We start from the raw sequence: 22,000 nt of genomic DNA, 5'->3' as shown, positions 1-22,000 counted from the left end.
CATTGATTGCTCACCCACACACATTGTGCTGTACCTTACCCATCTGTTAGACACTGCGTTGGTCTTCAAGGTTCATTTGGCTGCGCTCTCAGCCTACACCACATCACAACAAAAGGTGTTGTGGTGGAAGATACCAGTGATCAAGGCCTTTATGCAAGGGGTTAAGAGGATTTATCCTCCCATTTCTCACCCAACGCCTGGGTGGGACCTAAATGTGGTTTTGACCAGGCTCATGAGAGCTCCCTTTGAGCCAATGCATAAAGCAAGTCTAAAAGACCTGACTTATAAAACGGCCTTCCTAGTGGCTATCACTTCTATTAGAAGGGTTAGCAAACTACAGGCTCTTTCTGTTCTAGACCCCTTTGTTACAGTCCACAGGGATAAGGTAGTTCTGCCCACTCACCCCAGATTTGCGCCTAAATTCATCTCATGTGAACCAATCGCCTGAACTACCTACTTTTTTCCAGAATCCCTCTAGCATGGCCGAAAGAAGCCTACACACACTAGATGTGCGCAGGGCAGTCATGTTCTATCTGGAAAGAACTAAACCACTGAGGGAAAAAAAAAACAATTTTTTGTTTCAGTGGCACCTGGTAGAGAAGGAGATCCTGTCTCTAAATCAGCTATCTCAAGGTGGATTGTCAAATGCATCACACTATGTTACACTCTTGCTAAGAGAGAACTGCCCTTCAAGCCTAGAGCACTTTCTACTCGAGGCACTGGGACATTCATTGCAAATGTTTCCCTGGAGTCCATTTGCAAAGCGGCAACCTGGAGTTCTGTACACACCTTTACAAAACACTATTGCCTAGACACTCATTCTAGTTCTGATTTTTCAGGTGGGACAAGCAGTACTAAGACATCTTTTCTCTACTGTTCTTTCTCACAACCCATCTCCAACTCCGGGTACTGCTCGCTAGTCTATGTACAGCATGTGATTCTAAGCAGATTAACAAGCATCAGAAGACATGCATTACTTGCATCCTTAACTCCCTTCTCTCCACTCGACGCTCTAAGCAATCCACTGTCCTTATTCTTCTAGACCTCTCTGCTGCCTTCGACACTGTCGATCACACCCTTCTTCTCAACACTCTCTCCTCCTTCGGATTTAAAGGCTCTGTACTCAACTGGCTATCCTCTTACCTCTCCTCCTGCTCTTTTTCTGTTTCCTGGGGAGGCCGCTCCTCTCCTACCCAGCCTCTGGAATATGGAGTATCCCAAGGCTCGGTGCCTGGCCCTTTCCTTTTCTCACTCTACACCTCCCTCCTTGCCCCTGTTATCTCCTCATTTGGCATCTCTCACCATTTCTATGCTGACGATACGCAGCTCTTTCTATCCTTCTCTTCCTTCTCTCCCGACCTCCACCTTAAACTCTCTTCCTGTCTTACTGCCATTAAAAACTGGATGTCTTCTCGCTTTCTTTCTCTTAACACTGATAAAACTGAAGTTGTTTTCTGTGGGACTCCGCATTTGATGGGGCTGGGTATTGCGTTGGCGGAGTCAGAGAAGACCTTCATTACCCTCTCCTGAAGGAACGAGGAGATCCAGTCACACGCCTTGGTTGAGAAGTGGGCTGAGGTCGTGAGATGGTGGCATAGCGTTTTGTGTCCGACCAGGTCGAAGGCCTCAGAGAGGTCTAGAAGCAAGAGGAGAGCTGGTTTGCCCACGTCTCTTAGGTCATCTATTTGGTTTTTTAGGTCAAGTAGTGCCATCTCGGTACCGTGTCGGGGGCGGAAGCCAGACTGGCAAAGCCCAAGGAGGTGGTTGTCTTCAATACATTTTTTAACCTGCAGGTAGGCTGCTTTGTCCAGAATCTTTAGCAGAAAGGGGACGGTTGTGATGGGACGGTAGTTCCCTGGGATAGAAGGGTCGAGAGATGTTTTTTTTTAGGAGAGGTTTGACCCAGGCTTCTTTTAGGGAAGTTGGTACATGCGATGATTGAAATGATGAGTTGATGAAGGCTGTAATAATGGGAGCCAGGGCAGGGACACAGTTTCTGATAATGTGGGAAGGGCAGGTATCTCTCTTGCAATTGGATGGCTTAATGGATTTCATGAGGGCAATGACCTCAGATTCAGTCATGTTCGAGAATTCAAATTTCGGTATTTGACTGGGAGCGTTTGGCGGTTGGGCTGGAGGGGCCGTTGTACGCTCAAGGAGAGCAGATAGTGCTTTTTGGTGGGATAGAATTTTAGAATGTAGGGTATCTAGTTTGTGTAGCATGGCTGCTTGAATTTGGTTGCACCAGGTCTCATCCTGGGTAATGATGGAAGGTGGAGTGGACGGTGTCTCAAGTTCCCTGAAAATGGCGAAGATTTCCTTAGTATCAGAGTTCACATTGCTGATCCTGGTGTTGTAGGAGTCTGCCTTAGCCTGTGTGATGGCTATTTTGTAGTCTCTGGATATAGATTTGGAAGCAGTTTTGTTGGACTCGGAAGGGTGCTTTTTTCATATGGCCAGAAGCGCTCTCTTCTTGGCACGGGGATCAGCAAGTTCTTGTGAAAACCATGCGTTGGAATGTTTATTTTTTTTTGCTTTTTTTGCATGGCATCTACCACTGTGGTTATAGCTATTTTGGGACACTGAGTGATCTACCCTGTCTTGTGAACTTGTCTTCAAGTGCATATAAACGCTTTGCTGATTCGGCACCAACCTAGCGGAGAGCTGCAGAGAGGGAGCGCAGCCTTTGCAGACTGTCTTCGCTGCACGGCTTCGCCTGCCGGTTTACCTCCCCTCCATTTAAAGCAGGAGGGGAGGGCCGAGGACGCTTGTTGTATGAATCAGCAAAGCGTTTATATGCACTTGAAGACAAGTTTACAAGACATGGTAGATCACTCAGTGTCCCAAAATCCAGCAAAAGGAAAATACCCAATCAGGACAGTAGGACATTAATTCAATAGCAGAGGTGGAGTTGGCAGGGCTCACCCGGAATGACAAATACAAATAGGTACCTGAGCACACACGCATCCAGATAAGGCGTGGAGCGTCTGAAGAGTTCCGGGTGGTTGTTGGCGAGTCACCTGTGAGGAGAGTTGGAGCGAGTCACCTGCAAGGAGGGCAAAGGAGTTCCGCGTCTGGTAACAGCTAGCCGGGGTGAGGTACCGCAAGAGGCAGCAGGAAGAAGGAAGAATAATCCAATAACGTACCGTGTCAAAAAAGCCAGGCGAGCATGACGCGATTAAAGGGGAAGGCAAGCCAAAACAGGAGCAGTCTGGGTCAGATACGTAGCGGTCAGCTGAAAGCCAAAAGGGAGTAGGAGTTTCAATCCAGAAGCCAGGCAAGGGTCAGGAACAGGTAAGATCAGGAATTCGTGCGGAGGAAACACGAAAGAGTAAACTGACATAACCGCTGTAGCTTGTAACGCTAATTGGCAGCAACAAGCCCCTTGAAAGACGGTGGTTTTAAAGCCATATGGGGGCGTGTCTTGCCTTACCTCTTCCACGTACAGGAGGTGTCAGCTGACACGGACTCCGTCGTAGTTTGTGCAGGTGCCATGGCAACCTGTATGAAAGGGTGACAACTGTATAAAAGGCGATTCTTTGGCTTGGAAGGCAGTTGACCACTGGATGAAGGAACTGAAGAAGAACTTGAAGAGAACGCCTGCTGCAACTCCTGGACCATTGGTTTGTCCGGTGAAGTCCTTCTGCAGTCCCGAAACGTCAAGTTTGCATGACTGAGAAGCCCCTGCAAGGATGACTTCTCCCCTTGAGTTGGTGGGACCAATCGACTCCAAAGTAAGCCTCCTGGACATCCATCTCTGAGCTGGTTGAATTTCCACAGAGTTGCTGCGGGAAACCGTAGAGTAGAGCCAGGGAGAGGAACACCAGTTTGTGTGCGTTGCTTTTAAGTTGGCCAAGAGCTCCAGGATGATCCTCTGGACAGGAAGCGCGACTGACCGAGCTTGAGCCCCCTCAACAGAGTGTCGGACCCCCAGGGAGAGTCCATCTCGACAGCCAGGAACTGCAGTGTTGCTATTTGGGGTAGTTGTGAGGTGCTGAAACACTGAACAGCCACTGAAAGTGAAGTTTGCCGATTGCAAGCTTTGACCATCCCAGTCCAGTGCAGGAGTCCCCAGACATCCACCCTCTTGTCCCCACGACTGAGGCTGAGGAACAGTGAGAGCTGCAGAGCTGCAAAGGAACAGAAGTTGTCTGCTGCATCTTTTCCTCATTGTAAAGGTACTGTACAAAGTCTAAGAGAACTTGCCTCTTGCTGTAGAGTTACTTGCATCTTCTACTACTCGCGTCTCAAAGCTTGTGGCCCTACATTGATTCCTCTTTTTCTTCAAAGACTTCTGAAACAGAAACATTGTGCAAAAGACTTTTCTAGGTACCTTCAAAGAAGTGCTTCAGCCTTTCTAGATTCTTGCCTATTGACTTTGGCTTCGCCTGTTTTAACTGAATGACTCTTATTGGGGGATCTGAAAGTATTTGTCTACTTAAGAAATATTTGTGGTATCTTGTTTGCTCTAATAATCTTCCCTCTTTTTACTTGCTGTTAACTAATTCTGAACAGCACCCTAGCAATTGAAGTCACCTGAGGGTGTAGGTCTCTGCTGTATGCCATCCCAAATGGGTATTTACTGATTCTGAACTAAGATTGTGTAATTTTGAAGTATATTTGTGTGGTGTCTAACAGTGCTCCCTTCTGAAGACGGCTTATATTAACTGTCTGGTAAATAAAATATTTGTTTTTATCAAGAAACCCTGGGTGTAAATGTCTGCTTGAATACTTGTCACTGTGAACCTCTTTGTAACTCCCCAACAGCCCACATTGACCCCTCTTGAGATAAGCCTGACTACTCGTCCACACTACCAACCTGTGTAGTGCAGACTTATACCAAAGGTTGGGTTACTACTTCCAGGAGGTCAGGGTTGTTGTAGTGCACCCTAAGGGTACTGCATACAATCTTGCCCAACAGCGGGGAAATAATCTAGAATTTCTTACGAAGTGCTGACGGCGCTGTATAAGTTTGGTGGGATGGACTATCCAGATTTGTATTTGTATTTCCTTGCTTCAACTTCAGTATTCATACTGGTGATGGTCTCCCTCAACCGACCTCCCCTATGTTTGCCTGGAAAAAGTGAATATCCTCCCAGAGGATCTTGGGGGACTGCTGTGGCATGACCCAGTCGCGAGCAGTCGGCAGGAGAATGGCGGGCATGCTTGGTGATGTTAGTCTTTATTCTTGTTCCTTCGCTATATGTGGAGTCCAAGGAATCCCACTGACACACAAAAGATATTTTGCACACACTTTGAGGCCCTGGGAGTCCACTCTGTACGGGACCTCCTGGTTGACGGCTGCTTTGTCACCTGGGAGGCCCTGAAGTCTAGAGGCAATTGGAATTTGGTGACAATGTTTCTGTACTTCTGCCTTCGGGAAGTACTTAAAACTCTCTGGCCTAACTCTACTGGACCATCTTCCCTGACTGGCTGCTGCAAGAACCGAGGGAAGAAAAATTTGTAGTAGAGTGCAGTCTGAAATCCAGCCAGAAGCTCCAGGAGTCTCCTAAGGACCCTCCAGAAGCAGGATGACCAGAGCTAGAGTCCCCTCATCAGAGTGCAGGACCCAAGAAGCCAATAAGTGAACGAAGCCCAACATGTATCTGAGATCCGCAACAGTGCTGTTTACCAAGCGCTGACACTGCGAAGTGCTGATGACCTAAAACAGCCCGTAGCTGCCGACTACCTCCCAACTACTGCCACAGGAGCCCTCCAGACGTCCTCTCTCTTGTCCCCACGATTGAGGCTCAGGAACCCAGGGACTGCACTGCTGTAACAGGACAGAATCCAGCTGGACCACGCATCTTCAAACCAGAGGTTCTGTTTAGACTTGGGTGGGTACTTGCCTCATTGGCATTTAGCTGTGCTTCTCTCAGTTGGGAATTGCAGTGGCTTACCTTTTTAGAGTTGATTCCAACTCTCCTTTCACATTCTTAACAGCTTGTGACCCTACAAGTGATTTTTCTAACTAACTCTTTGTGCAAGACTTTTGATTCTAAGAAGTGCCTCAGCTCCGTAGACTGTGCTCCACTTGACATTGGCTGTCCTATCTACCTGTAGACTTGTCTAGCCCATTGATTATGATATTGTTTGTCCCTCGTAGGTGATAACTTGTTTTAGACTGTTATTGCTGGGAAAGGCTTGTCGATTTCACTGGAAGATCGAAATGTCCTCATATAATACTGAGAACCTGTTTTAACCTTTTTCCTTCCTTAAACCTTCCCTTTTTGCAACCTCAGAATCTGCAAAGTATAACTGGTGTGAAATATAAATGCCATTACTGTCCTTGTGAATGAAGTCACCTCTTGTTTGATTCTGAAAAGTATTTTTAAAGTATATTTACATTGTTACATGAATTGCCTTTTTAACAAATGCTTATTTAAAACTTGAAGTTAGATAAATAAATATTTATAACTGAAATCTTGAGCTTAAGTGTTACTTGGTTACTTGTATTAACAAATTTAATTTCTACAGCTTACATTTACCCCTCTTGAGATAGGCCTGGCTGCTCAGTCACACTACCAACTTGTGTAGTACAGACCTATACCAAAAGGTGGGTTACCGAATACCAAGCAGATGTGTTGTGTAGTCTCACAGTGTGACTGCACTAATTCTTACCGAACAGTAGTCTCCATAGTAAAGGTAAAAAAAACGGAGTACAGACTTCCAGAAGAATGAATGAGTGGAAAGACTCGGCTCATTCAAGATAAAAAGAAAAAGGTCCAGAAATCCAGCAGAAAGTGGTGCGGGTCTCAGTAGGAGAGGGGGATGAAGCATAAAAATTATAAATCTCGTTAACAGCCATCAATTTGGGCATATGTATAAGCAGAGCTTGCAAAATCTACTAGCCCACTAGCATTGACTAGTATTTTTTATGAAGGGCGAGTACCATTTGCATGATACTCGACCTTGCTGTGAGTATGGGGATGTTAGAAACTTAATTTACTGCAAACACACTTTGTTTGCAGTACATGGCAAATACAAGTTCCGCTGTGCATTCTTGACAGCATTGCACCAAATATGGAATGTGATTATGGCGACATGCACCATTTTACAAAAAGCACTAGTAAATATTTAGTCACTAGTAACCTTGGGGAAAGTGCATTTCTCTTCAGTCGAGTATGTAAACTGAGGAACTCACCCTGCATGTGTGTGGGAATTGGGGATTTGCAAGGCTTGGTATTCAGCTTTTGCTAGGCATGGCTATCGTATCCCCAGGCACTCCCACCATTTTGCAACTGCTACCCTCGATAGCCAGTTATACCACTAATAGTGTCTCGCAAATGCCTTTCCTATGCCGACACAAAAGCCAAAACTGTTGGCATTGCAAATGCTTGTTGTTGTGTTTGTATCGTAAAAATCTAAAGTAAGTACTCTCTGGAAGGGGCATAGCAGTCCAATAGTGATTAGTTGGGGGGCAGGTTGCCTTAGCTCTGCATTGGATCTTAAATGGTTATTCAGAATTTTGCATGCACAAGTTATTTTAATTTGTGGGGGCTGTCAGCCTGAGGGGTGGTTTGAATATATAAACTATACCAATTTCAGATAACTCAACTCTAAAAGTAAGTGACCTCGTTTTCACTGCAAATGGAATATTATCCTTTTCTGTGTGTATTTTGAAATTACGTAAAAGAAAACTTTTGAGCATTAGATCGAACTTCAATATGGTCACACTCACTTGATAATGTTTACCCTTTTACTCTTTAAAGAAATGGCAAAACATTCTGTGTTTAAAAGCTATGATCCGGGAGAACCAAACTGCAGAATTTATGTGAAGAATTTATCCAAGCAAGTTAAGGAAAAGGTACGTTTTAGCAATTTTTTAATTATTTATTTTATTTATTGATGTTTTAGAAGGCAGCAAATGTGCACAGTCCATTAGTCGGTACATAGCACTGTATGAGTAGAAGAGCAGCAGATGCGGAAAGGGGAATACTGATCTTTGCAACCTTGGAACATTCACATCAGGCTAATACTAGGGATTCGCAGGTTATGAGAGAGTGTGAGCTGTACGTGCAAGGCATTTGATTACGAACGGGTAAACAACTGCACTGTGTTAAAGTTCCATCCAGAGAAGTCTGAGTGTGCTACGTTTAGCTGCATTACCCAGATTGTATGGAGTCCGGACCAGTCAGGGAGACTAACAATCTGGTGGCACCAGATGAAAAGGAGGTTGATCCTACAGATCAAATGCTTTTTCAAGGAAGGGCTCTTGAGACATTTAGTGCTGTTTCACTTTGATGGTGGTTGATGGACAGAGTGATTTCAGTTTTTTGTATGACCTGCATCTGGTGCAGTAGAGTCTGGGGAGACCAAAGTAAATACTGTTGCAGTAATCATTTCTAGATGGACCCAAGCTCCTTCAAACCTCTACCTTGTGCATTTTATTATGAAAAGGGACGATGTGCATGTGTAGCTGCAAGTGTGATTTCTAAGAAATATCTTGAGCCTACATAATGAAGTAAAGAGTGACCGCAAAAATAATCCACAGGTTCTAGGTCCAAAACCCGGGGTTTGAGGAGAGCTGATAGATGGGACTAGATGAAGGTTGGAGGAGGAGGGATATTAGAGCTCAAGTGAATGATTTCAGTCTTAGACTAAATAAGGCAGAGGTTGTTGTCTATCCATTTGCGGAATCGGGACAGGCAAGAAACAATCGTTCTGTGGATGGATCACTTCCCTGCTGGAAAGAAATGTGGGTCATCTGCATAGATCTGCAAAAGTGTAGAAAATACAGAACAGAGAAAATACGGACCATAGAGTTCTGCCAACTGTTGCAGGTAGGTGTTGCAGAGCCAGGCTGAGACTATGGAACCTTGGAGAATCGCATGTAGGCAGATTTTAAGCTCCCAGAGGAAGATGCCTAACCTGGTCTGGGTCACTCTGTTACCTTGGAAAGATGAGACTCCGTAGGGCACTTTCTTTGATGCCAACCAGGCAACCAGGATGACATAGTTAAGTTTCAAAAACAACGGATAGGTCCAAAAGAATGAGGGTGGCAGGGAATTCTCTTGAGCGAAAAGGCCAGCATGGAAAGAGCCATGGCACAGAATAGCTGCTGGCTGGGCTGCATAAAACCTGCTTAGAGGAGATGTGTTAATCTGCTTCACAGCTTTAATAATTTACGTAGAGGTGACCAGCTTAAATGGGGTAAAAGAGGATTTTGGTCTGGCTTGAATTGCTGAGGCAGCCTAGAGACGGATTTAGCCAGGCAAGCTATGTTTGCCTGAAATGGCACGCTCTTGTCTTAGAAGCATGGCAGCCTTCCACCAGAACTTGGCAGGTGATGGGTCTTGCGGTACATTCAGTTTGTGTGCTCCTCTCCCTACAGATCCTGAAGACCTCAGTAGTCTTACTGGTGGTGGGATCAATGCGCTGATACATTGCAGTGAGCACTTTGATACATTTGCTGGGCATGTAGTTACTACTCAAGTGACAGACATGTCGGCCGGTCTTTCCTGGTCTCATTGTTCTGCATTTGAAAGCTCTTTGCTCTCTTCAAGATCAATGCTTGTGTCAAACCAGTTGTTGCATTTCAGCAGGGTAGAGGGGGCTGAGAGTTCCTTCTTCATGACGACAGAGGCAACAACATCGAGAGCACTGGCAAGTTGCCTGGAGGTTCACAAGCATCGTTTAGGGGGAGGTAGGAAAGTCTTCAGGGTCATTGTAAGTGCTAGATTTTTCCACAGACCCCCAGTGAGGGATGTGTATAGAGCTATCCTAAGGGGGTGTCAGGCAAGATTGTTTGTAGTACCCTTTGGGAGACTACAGAAACCTTTTCCTCCTGGCTATAGGTAGCCCAACCTTTTGTATAAGTCTGTACTACACAGGTTTGTATTGTGGCTGAGCAGCCAGACGTATCTCAAGAGGGGTCATTGTGAGCAGTAGGGTTTTTACACAGAGATTCACAGTGACAAGTATTCAAATAAATTCTTACACTCAAGGTTTCTTCATAAAACAATTATTAATTTATTTAACAGTCAGTTATATAAGCCTTCTTCAGAAGGGAGCAAAACATGTAAAGCTCCAAAATACACTTCAGAACACACTCTTAGTTTCTCCAAACAGATGATACCCATTGGGGATGACACACAGACACTTCTTACACCCTCAGGTGACTTAAATAGCTAGGACACTGTGGACGTTAATTTATCACTGGTACATTTAGAGCAATGCTGAGTTTGGTGTAAAGGTTAGATTGGGGAATAAAACAAATGATTCATAAACTGGTAATTACTTTTTAAACCCTTCAATACAAAGTAAATTAACCCTTTCCTGGAGGAAAGGCAAAAGCACCAAGTCAGAGTTAAGTCTCTCAGGGAGCCAGGACAGCCAATGTTAGTTGAGCAAAGTCTAGGTGAGCTTAAGATCTTCTTTGCAGGTAAGTAAAAGTCCTGCACAATGTTTTTAGAAAAGTTTGTAAAAATAAGATCACTTGAAGGGCCACAAGCTGGGAGGCTTGTGAGTGGCCAAGCTGCAAGCAACTCTGGAATGGCAACCAAGACCAGTCTCAACTGAGAACAAGTAAGGCTACACAACAAGAGTTAAGTCCTATTAACTTTACAGTACCTGAGGTTGGAAGAAATGGTTCCAGTTGGCTTCTGTTCCTGTGTAGCTCTGCAGATCCTGTTGTTCCTGGGCCTCAGTTGTGGGGACAAGAGGGAAGATGTCTGGGTACTCCTGCACTACAACCTGAAGGTCAGCGGCAGCAATGGCCAAACTTCAATTCTGCTGCACTTTGCAGTTTCAACTCCTTGCGTCTATAGTAAATGGCACCACCGTGGTCTCACGGATACCACTCTTTGACTTTCCTTGCATCTGGGGTCCAGCACTGTTGAGGTGGCTCAGGCTTGGTCAGTCCTGCTTCAACGGAATCTGGGTGGGGGGTATTCCTTCAGCACGGGTCTGTCTTGAAAGAGATGCACTCAGTTTGGTGCTCCCCTCCCTGGCTCTTCGGTTCCAGCAGAAGTGTAAGTACAGCTAGCTCCGAGAGGATGTCCAAACGAGTTCACTTTGGGGTTGATTGGTCCCACCAACGAATTCGGAGCTGCAGCAGGGCTTCACCAGGCAAACCAACGGTCCAGGAATTGCAGCAGGCCTCTCTTCCAAGTTCTTTGATTAATTCGTCCAGTGGTCGACTCTGCCTTGTTTTTAATGCAGGTTTCTCCCATTCATTCCAGCCTAGTTGTCAATCACACAGCAAGGTGGCTGTCCACCAAGGACAGCCTACCGGCCAATTACCCTTTGGGTGCATTCCTGTAACCAAGAGGATTAAGCACAGGGAGTTTCGGGCACCTCCCTCACTTCCTGCCCTTGCCAGACACTCTGGAGCCAGAGTCGGGCTTCACCAGTAAATCCCTCCAAAGACAAAATTAACAAAGGGACCAAACCTGGTTTGGCTTGCAGAGTAAATCTCAAGAAGGACGAAATGGCGAAAAAAGACAACTGGGGCCATTTTGACAAAATGGGCACCCATGGATGTCTTGCTGCAATTGCAGCCTGGGGTAAAAAAAAAACAATTGCAGTAAAAAGTAAACCACAGCCACCAGCCATTAACTGTAGAAAGGGTAACATAAAAATGTTATCTGAGAAACCAGACAAAGGGGATACTAAGAAACCCCTCTAGCAGCACCCTATTGTAAGATAGTGTGCGCTTTGTCTAGAAAGTTACAAAATGTAAATAAAGTCAATGTCACTTCACTGCTCTTGGCAGCTGTGGTTAAACCTAGGGAAGGTATTTAAACCTTTGCGAAATCCAAGAGACTGCCCTGTGCCATTGCACTGAAGGTGCTGTGTGCCACAATGTAAATATGATGCCTATGGAGTCTGTCAGACTCCAAAATCAAAAGAACACACACAGAGTACAAATCTCAGAAAAATACATGATAGTGGGAAAAAGGTCTCACACTCTCCAGGTTAGAAATTAAAAGTCCAGCCAAAAGAGCTGGGAGTCTCTAAGGTAGAGGGAATTAGCACATCTTCGAGAATTCTCCCAAACAAGCGGGAAACCAGTGTATGCACCAAGTCAGACCAACTCACTCAATTGGTGATGTAGCAGTGCAGTCGTGTAACACACTTGGGCTGGCAGTTTGGCCTGACAGATTATACTTTTATGATTTATATCCTATCCTGCAAGTCAGATCCCAACCTACACCCCAAATGTGCTCTAAATGCCCATCTGTGGCTGTGGCAAGTGTTGCAGCAGATAATAGTGCTGTATCCAATGCAAAGCTCTGGACAGAATTGAATATTGGCATCCAGTGCAAGAGAAGCCACTACCCATGAGCACCTGACAGGATAACTGTTGGATGGCAATACTGTCCTAGCGTCTACCTCTGGTGTACCTAGGAACCAATTCATGTAAGCCTGGTGTGTATGGTAAACATTTGATTTATCAATATGATCCCTACACAGTTTTATAACTTAGACACTATACTGCTAAATAGAAACACATTTAGAATGCTCACACTCTTGTTTAACATTCATTTATATTGATTCCCTTGTAGAGATAATGAGCTGTAAAGATAGTATAGTGAAACAATATGCAGTCCCTTCTCCTATTCACTTCCAAAATGTTCAAGCAACCTACAACCAATCAACAATGTGTGTATAGCCATTGGGGTACAGTAAAACTTAAAATCATACTTACAATTTTGGTTCGGTCAAGATCGTCGAGCCAGGAGAAACGCAAGATTATACATACCATCCCTTGAATAATGAAATCTCTGTAGAAGGCATGGCTTCTATGAGCAATTGGCAAGAGCAACCTAAAAGCAGTCTAAAGCCATTTATTAAAGAAAGTCCAGGTAAAGCATTTGAAACTCTCCTGAAAGTGTTTTATTTTCTGTCCTCTCTGCTTTGATGGATCCACTTATTCTGACCAATGAAAAACAAGGGGAAGCACAGGCAGTTTGTTTTTCGAAACTCAAAAATGGGCGTCGACAAAGGGTGTGCCAGTAATACTATCCCTAGTGTGACGTCCACTGCACCCATGATCCCTCACGCGTGTAGGACCCCCAGATTGTTTTTTTCCACCATACTTGACGGAAGCATTCCGCAGAGTTCCCTGGCTTTCAGCCATATTTTGCAAAATATCGATAATATTTCCCCGTTTCTTCCACTCCCACGTCGAATCATCGAGGTTCGAAGTTCGACGCCGGCCCTGAGAAGAAACGACCGTTGAGAGCTGCGCGACAGACTTTGGGCCTCGGAAGCCCGCTGGCCTCGGCCCTGAAAGTAGGGAGAGTGGGGGGTGGTAATATACTCTACACTCGTGTGTGTGTGTGTGTGTGTGTGTGTGTGTGTGTGTGTGTGTGTGTGTGTGTGTGTGTGTGTGTATATATGTGTATATATGTGTATATATATATATACACTAGCCCGCTGCCACAGGGTGTGTATGGAGGGTACCCCTTTCAAATTCTGCCCCAAGTGCAACCGCAAGTATCCTTGGGTTGACAAACACGCCACCTGTAACCTCTGCTTGCCGAGGGACCACCCCGAGGCGAACTGCAGAGCGTGTAGCCAGTTCAAGACTAAGACACTTAAGGACTGCTCGACCAAACATTGGGCCCACCACGCCAGGCAACGTGAGGCCATGGAAGCGGAGTGCACCTTCAGTGATGGCAGCAATGCCGTACTGTCGGACGGCGAGGGCAACCAGGCGTCGAAAGGCACGCAATTCCCCGACCTCGGAAGGCTACCCGGCAGGGCAGTTATGGGGAACACACCCAGCGACACGAGCGCTACCCACACCACTTCCACACCTAAGCACTCGAAGTCCAACCGAGACTCGACGCGCGTGTCGGGTTCTCGGAAAGAGGCACACAAAGAGCGGTCCACCGAATCGGTGTCCTCTGGGTGTTCTCGGTCAAGATCGCCTCACGAGACCAGGCAACCATCCATAGGTGCCAAGAGTGCCTCACTCAACAAAGTTATGGAGGTAGGTTTGTCAGAGGATGAAGCCGACCGCCAGCCCCAGGCCGCTCACCAAGAGTCGGCGTCAGTAGACTGTTCGGCGGCTGCTTCCGAATCCCAACACCCTCACTCTAAGGAAAGGGACTCTACCCCCGAATCTCGACGCCAGGCGTCGAAAAGCTCTGAGAGGGTGAAAACACCAGGGAAACATGCTTCCACTCACGGGGAAGGGGGGGGACAGCAGAAGAAACCATCCCATCATTCCTCTGCACCACAGGTACATAAAGACAGTGCTAAGTCTTCTGAGAAATAGCTAGCCAAGACCCCTGCACAAGCCCATAGGTCCAGTCAAGTCATAGAAGGGGAACCCTCTCAAGGAAGGGTCATTCCCAGCTCCAAAAAATGGACCAATGACGATATAGACAGGGTTATGTCTAGAATATCCTCCCTAGCAGACTTCTACTCCAAAAACCCAGAACACTTCCTCTCCTATACCCCTGATGGGGCTACTCCCTCAGGGTCTAGGGACCCTCAGCCCCATGGTAAGAAACGCAAGGTCAGTCTTCAGACCCTTTTTACATTCAGCCTTACACCCAGTATAGTGAGGATCCACTACAGGATGAGGATCCAGACTTGCTAACGTTGGACGACCAAACTGAGGTGGACTATTATGGGGATGACTAGGACCTAGAGGAGGAGGAAGATAACCCAGAAGTCTACAGAATAGACTCCCCGGTAGACAAAGATCCTCAAGTCACCGACTCTCCAATCGACAACCATCCTCTCCTAAATGAGGTCTTGACTAAAGCGGCACAACACTTCTGCATAGACACTCAAGGGGCACAGGAGGAGAGGGACTTTGCTGAGGAACTAGTAGGGGAGAAGAAACCCATTGCCCAGGCCATTCCAATTCTCAAGTCCACTCAACAGGGAATTGATCCTTCCCTTCTCAATCCTAACCTCACCATGGCAGTAAACCCTAGAGTCGAAAAACTGTTCAGGGCAGCCCAATCGGACCCGCTTTACATAAGGGGGCAACTGAAGCTGGACTCCCTGGTAGTTACTAATACCCGGAAGAGGGCGAGAACGCCTCTATCATCATCTGAGGCTCCTCTCGACAAAGAGAGCAAGAAGATCTATGGGTTGGGAAGAAGGTAGCCTCCGCTTCCGCTTACCAGGCAAGGATTGCCAACCCCACCACTCTGCTGGCGAGTTACAACTGCCACCAGTGGGAGCAAGTAGCTGCCCTCATCGACTCTGCACCGGAACCCTTAAAGGGCCAGTTGGCCCAGGTTGCGTCGGAGGGGAGAGCCATGTCCGGTTGCATCCTTAAGGCAAACTTTGATGCAGCAGATAACGTCAGTAAGCTAATAGCAGAGAGCACTGTCATTAAGAGGCATGCTTGGTTAAGTCAGTCAGGGTTTAAACCTGAGACACCAGCATCCCTAATCAACATGCCGGTGGAGCCTAATCTACTGTTTGGTAAAGCGGTAGAGGACGCATTAAAGAATGCCAAAGATGAGTATGAGACTCTGAAATCCCTGGGACAGTTCACCAACAAGCCCCCTAATCAAAGAGGCATTAGTAATTTTCGTTGCCCACGCGGCCAAAATTCAGAGAGGCTCCAACTATTCACAGGGGCAGGGTACATCATGGGGTAACAACCAGCAGTCTACCCAGAGTTACAGCAGGGGAAACAAGAGGGGCCGTGGTAAGGGTAGAGGCAGCCCCAGTAGAGGTGGCACGCCGCCTGCAAAACAGTGATGCCGCATTCAGGGTCCCTTCTCACGTCCCCTGTAGGGGGACGCATTACCAACTTCACCCAAGCTTGGGAAGGGATCACATCTGATAGATGGGTGCTGTCCACAGTGTCCGCAGGATACTCCATAGAACTACTAGAGCGTCCCGAAACCACCCTCCACGTCAAAAAATACATTCATCAGACCACCAGAAGATCCTCCTTGAGGAGATTGCCAATCTTCTAGCAAAGGACGCGATAGAACTCGTCCCAGGCAAACAGGTAAACAAGGGTATTTATTCAATTTACTTCCTTGTGCCAAAAAAAATCTGACGACGCGCCCAGTTTAGATTTACGCCCTGCAAACAAGTATGTCAAGCCCCAGAAGTTTTGCATGACTACTCTCCAAGAGGTAATCCCCCTCCTAAAAAGGGGGATTACATGGTGACATTGGACATGAAAGATGTCTATTTTCATATTTCCATGTTCCCAGCACACACAAGATTCTTCCGGTTCAAGCTGGACAGTCATCACTACCAGTTCAAGGTGCTGCCCTTCGGTATAGCCTCGGCTCCAAGGGTATTCACCAAGGTACTGGCGGTGGCGGTGTTAGGCGGAAACCTGTGCAGTTCCCTCTGGGACCACTGCAAAAGATTTAGGACTGCAGGCGTTGGCGGTGAACCCACTTGGTAGCAGTCTGCACCACACAGATTCACGTGGTAGCTGTGGCTGAGCAGTCAGACTTCTCTCAAGAAAAGTTGAGCAGTATGTGGAGTATACAAAATAGGGCAATTCTTCACAGTAAGACAAGCAAACACGCAACGAGGCTTAGTGTAAAGATATTACGGTATTTATTTATAATGAAACATCTATGAAAAACACTAAGGCAAATCACGGCAAACAATTCAAACACAATTACTCTACGAAGTAGACGATCAATCCCCCTAGCAATATCGACAACTCTAGGTTCTACCGGTACCACTTATTTTCAGACAGAGGTGTATACCTTAACCCAGATGACACTCGAATATTAGTTAGGACGGGAGAGAAAAAGATAGGCAGGTTATGAAATCAACACAGTTCAATCCTAGCGGATAAAATGCAAGGCAGGAAGGCAAGAATCACAATAGATCGTAAAGTTCAGAGGCCAGGCCCACTCGGAGAGAGGCAAGGCGCGATGTCCCAAAAAGTCTCTAGTGGAGATGCATTCAAGTCTGTATAGCAAATTGTTATCGGTAGATCGAACCAGTTCAGAACAAAGAACGAGCAAAGCTTGGAGGCGACCCAACGGAACGGAGAGGATTAAGACACCTCACTCGAACCGATCGAAAGGGAAGCCAGGCAGACACGGTACCTTGTTGTGGAGGGCAGCTCCGGCGGGGGCAGTTGTTCCTGGTGGTGGATGCACGTCGGGTCTTTGCCAAGAGTAGAGATGATCTCGTTGTCGAAGAAAAGTGAAGTCCGGTGCACCACCAGGGAAGAGACCAGCCGCGGAGTGCTCCGTCACAAGGCACCACCTTTTGGTCGCGGTACAGGGGTAGTGGCTATCCGGTTGCCGAGGTGCTCTGCACGGGCAATTCGACCACTGCGTCCTGAGGCGAATAAAAAGCAAAGGGGACTGGTTGTTCCCACCAGTCAGGGGAAGAGACTCTCCGGCAGGGAGATCTCCTCTGTCGTCGGGAAGTGGTGAGTCGGTTCCGCAGGGCTCCACCGGAGGTGTCGTTGTGCAGGTCGGCTCAGCGTTACCCTCGTCGGATTCTTAGGTCCTGTGGCGACTTCTGAAGATCCAATCCCAAAAGCCCTGCTTTTATGCAGAAAACCCCCATTCATTCAGCCTAGCTGTCAATCAACACATGCTAAGTGGTGAGCGGGAAGGCTCACCACCTGGGCCAATCACTCCAGAGTGCGACCGGAGTTGGCAAGGCAACTCGGTCCAGGGTGCCTAAACCCCCTCCCACACCCCTGTGGTAACCCAGACAGAATGGCACCACTTTGGAGGGTCTCTGTACAGAGCCCGCCAAAAGTGGAACAAAGGGCTCGACCTTTGGTTTAGGAGTTACAGAGACGAACACAGACGCCATTTTACAAACCGAGTTCTGGCAGAAAATACCACCCGATAAACCTATTTAAGATAAGTAGATCGGTGGTACGTTAGAGATTAACGAGAAAAAGTATCAATCTCCAACAATGGGACGTATCCCATAGGGTTATGTTCGGGGACGAACATAACAAGTAGTTTCCACTGCCACCAGCCAAAACTCGACGAGGGGGGACGGGACAGTGCCCCCTCGAGTAACAGATTCAGGAGTAATCGAATTACCCCTACTAGTACGTCCACAATAAGATGGTTTGTACTAGTTCTGTTAGTAAATTTAGGTCTAGTAAAGCCAATGGTGACTTTACATGCCCGGGGAGACAATAGTCAGACCCCGGGTATGGAGTCTATGGTGGGGGATCTGCTAGGACGCCCCCGTGTTACGGCACGTAGGGTGCGGTGTAACGCACAGAGAAAAACATATGAGACCCTATGGAGTAAAAGAGCCCATAGAACACATTGACATTCAAAGGAATTACACACATTCATGTCCAAGAGTTGGAGAAAAGAGTCCCACTCTTGGCAGGATGGAAAAAAACAAACTCCCGAAATCCAGCAAAGCTGCTGGGGGACTCACTAGGTTAGGAAATTCAGCCTAAACAGAGAATTCTCCCTAACAGGCGGCACACCTATGCAGGGAGGCAATCCCAGTGTAACCTTACCTGGACGACTGGCTCATCACGGGGGAGACCCCGGTAATTTGCAGATCAAACATTCAGAGAACAATCAACCTCCTCTTCGAATTGGGTTTCTCCATAAACGAGAAAACATCAAACCTGTTGCCAAGCACCTCCAAACAGTTCCTAGGAGCTGTCCCAAAAACTCAAGAGGGGTTGGCCTTTCCATCAGAGGAAAGAATTCGGAATCTACTACTGCAAATTCCTCTATATCAGCCCGGCCGCCAGATAAGGGTGCGCAAAGCGATGCGTTTGCTAGGCATGATGGCGTCATGTATTTACGGTCCCCCACGCGCGCCTGCGCATGTGACCCATGCAAGAATGGTTGGCGAAACAGTGGTCTCAGGCAAGTGGTCATTGGGACGATCTAGTGGTCGTTTCGCCAACACTTGTACAAAGTCTTCACTGGTGGACAAGAGAGAACCTGTCAAAGTGGAAACCCTTTTACAATCCAGAAGTACAGGCTGTAGTCACTACAGACGCATCCCTGTCAGGGTGGGGAGCACACTTCCTCCACCATACAGCTCAGGGTCTCTGGTCCCACACAGTAGCCAAGAATCATATCAATCTGCTAGAGCTTCTGGCAGTATTCAGAGCGCTTCAGGCGTTCGAGCCCCACCTGTTGAACCTGTCAGTGCAGATCCTGACGGACAGCACAACAGCGATGTTTTACCTAAACAAACAGGGAGGGACTTGTTCGCCAAATCTGTCCAAGCTTGCCCAGAAAATCTGGAAACATTTACCTGTCATCTCAACATCATGTTCCAGGGGATCTCAATTCGCTAGCGGACGCTTTGAGCAGAGATCCCCTCCCAAGAGAACACGAATGGTGTCTACTCAGAGAAGTCATAGAAGACATCTTCTCACAGTGGGGTTTCCCCACTACAGATCTTTTCGCCACAAGCGAAAACGGGCAATGCCCAGGATTCGCATCCAGGTTCCGCCAGCCAGACTCCAAGGGGAACGCCCTGTGGATGAACTGGTCAGGGATGTTTGCCTACGCTTTTCCACCAACCCCACTCATGAGGAAGGTGGTCAACAATATGCACAGGGAATCGATGACGCTCATCCTAGTTTCTCCCATGTGGGCGAGGAAACTGTGGTTCCCACACGTACGCAGACTAGCAGTGTGCGAACCCATCAGACTCCTGTGCTGGTACAACCTACTGTCCCAGCCCAAAGGTCAAACAGTGCATCCTCAACCCAGTTAAATTAACCTGGCAGCATGGCTCCTGAAGTCATAGAGTTTGGACAGCTCAACTTACCACAGAGATGTATGGACATCCTAAAGGAATCTAGGAAACCTAACACGAGGCACTGTTACTTTGATAAATGGAAAAGATTCGTTATCTGGTGCCAGAATAAGCAAATCAACCCAGTTGATTGCACTCCTTTCAATATTGTCACTTTGCAGGCCTGGTTTTTAACTCACTAAAGGTACATCTGGCAGCGCTGTCAGCCTACACCACTTCCCACAAGAAGGTTTCGCGGTGGAAAGTACCGGTGGTTAAAGCCTTCATGGAAGGGGTGAAGAGACTCCACCCTCCAATTTCAAACCCACCACCTGGTTGGGACCTTCATGTGGTGCTTGCTAAGCTCGTGGACCCACCATTTAAACCCATGCATAAAGCCGGTCTCAAACACCTGACCTATAAAACTGCCTTCTTAGTAGCCATTACATCCATAAGAAGGGAAGTGAAATTCAGGCTCTGTCAGTGCAGGATCCTTTCTTTACTGTTCATAAGGATAAACTGGTTCTACGAACACACCCTAGGTTCTCACCCAAGTTTATTTCTAATTTCCACGTTAACCAGTCCATCGAGCTTCCGGCCTTCCAAGAACCCAAAAGCTCTGCTGAGGTGAAACTACACACTCTAGATGTGCGAAGAGCAGTCCCCTACTATGTAGACAAGACCAGACTGCTAAGGAAAACAGACCAACTGTTTGTCTCCGTAGCTACAGGCAGAGAAGGAGATCACGTCTCTAAAGGTGCCATCTCCAAATGGATAGTTAATTGTATCCAACAATGTTACTCCCTTTCTGAAAAGACTCTGCCTTTTACGCCAAGAGCCCACTCTACAAGAGGCATTAGGGCCACTCTTGCTTTCATTGCAAATGTACCCCTTGACACCATTTGCAAAGCAGCTACCTGGAGTTCTGTTCACACTTTTACTCAGCACTACTGCATTGACACTCATTCCAAGACAGATACTCAAGTGGGACAAGCGGTTCTAAGACATCTGTTTGCTCAGGACCCTTCTCACATCCCACCTCCTTCTTCTAACACTGCTCGCTAATCTATGCACAGCATGTGATCTAAGCAGATTCCACAAGCCTCAGAAGGGATACATTACTCACCGTAATCGTATTTCTGATGCTTGTATCTGCTTAGATTCACATGCGACCCGCCCTTCCTCCCCTCTGAGAGAAGGCGCATGGATGCTTGTAGTCTTATCTTCCTATCTGCTTGGATAATATGTACTCGCGCTACTCCTCATGCCAGAAAAAATACAATCTGAGGGTCCTACACGTGTGAGGGAATCATGGGTACAGTGGACGTCACACTAGGGATAGTATAACTGGCACGACCTGTGTCGACAACCATTTTCGAGTTTTTTAAAACAAACTGTAATACTCTCCAGCTTCCACTAGATGTCGGCCTATGCACAGCATGTGAATCTAAGCAGATACAACCTTTCAGAAATACCATTACGGTGAGTTATATATGTAGTGGAAGCTGCGGAGTATTACAGTGGTTGATTTCGAAACTCGAAAAGGGACATCGACAGGGCGTGCCAGTAATACTATCCCTAGTGTGACGTCCACTGTACCCATGATCCCTCACGCGTCGAGGTCCCTCAAATTGTTTTTTTCTGCCATGCTATACGGACGAGTATAGCGGAGTTCCTTTCTGCAAATTAGCCATTGACTTTGTGAATTAAAATGGTTTCTCTTTCTATCCTTTCTTTGACTATCGTAATACCATGCCGAAGAATCGGAAAGAAGACTACCGTCAAATATCATCATGATGGACCGAACAGCCTTGGAAGGCCGCCCCGGGTCTCGGTGCCCAGACAGTAGGGAGAGAGGGGGGAGGCCATTTTTAGGCCATTTGTAGAATGCATATTCTCCCCTTCCTACACTTTGTTCGCCCAGCTGCCATCACCCTTACCCAATACTATGGCAAACACCCCATTTAAGTTTTGCCCTAAATGCAACCGCAAGTTCCCCTGAGTAGACAAACATCTTGTGTGCAACTTGTGTCTCCCGAGAGATCACGTCTAGACGTCTTGTCGAGCCTGTAGGCTCTTCAAGCCTAATACGTTGAAAGACAGTTCCACTAAGCGCTGGGCCCACCACGCCAGGCAACTCGAGACCATGGAAGTGGAGGGAGCCTTCAGCGATGGCAGCGACGCCACACTTTCGGACGGCGAGGGCACCGGAGTAGCAGTCGCTACCCAAGTGCAAGCCCCCGACCCCGTAGGACACGCCGGCGGCCATGTTGTGGGGACTACCCCCGGCGGCGGTAGCGCTCCAAATACACGCAACACAAAACACACAACCCCCAGTCGA

At 47.2% G+C, this 22,000-nt stretch overlaps 1 protein-coding gene across 3 annotated transcripts in view; it reads left to right on the top strand.

The window, feature by feature from the left end:
• Positions 1-22,000, top strand: part of RNPC3 (RNA binding region (RNP1, RRM) containing 3) — a 393,936-nt gene that overhangs the window by 199,464 nt on the left and 172,472 nt on the right. For all 3 annotated transcript variants that reach the window (XR_011290577.1, XM_069641890.1, XM_069641891.1), the window contains exon 11: positions 7,713-7,807. Coding sequence is in view for 2 of the 3 variants with exons in the window: in XM_069641890.1 (XP_069497991.1) it covers positions 7,713-7,807 (95 nt within the window). In the remaining variant the exon portion in view is untranslated. The remainder of the gene's footprint in view (positions 1-7,712; positions 7,808-22,000) is intronic.

Source organism: Ambystoma mexicanum, chromosome 1q (assembly GCF_040938575.1).
Source record: "Ambystoma mexicanum isolate Mex_15411 chromosome 1q, UKY_AmexF1_1, whole genome shotgun sequence".
In the NCBI taxonomy this organism is placed as follows: Eukaryota; Metazoa; Chordata; class Amphibia; order Caudata; family Ambystomatidae; genus Ambystoma; species Ambystoma mexicanum.
The sequence above is the reverse complement of the archived record's forward strand: the minus strand, read 5'-3'. Positions and strand labels throughout refer to the sequence as shown.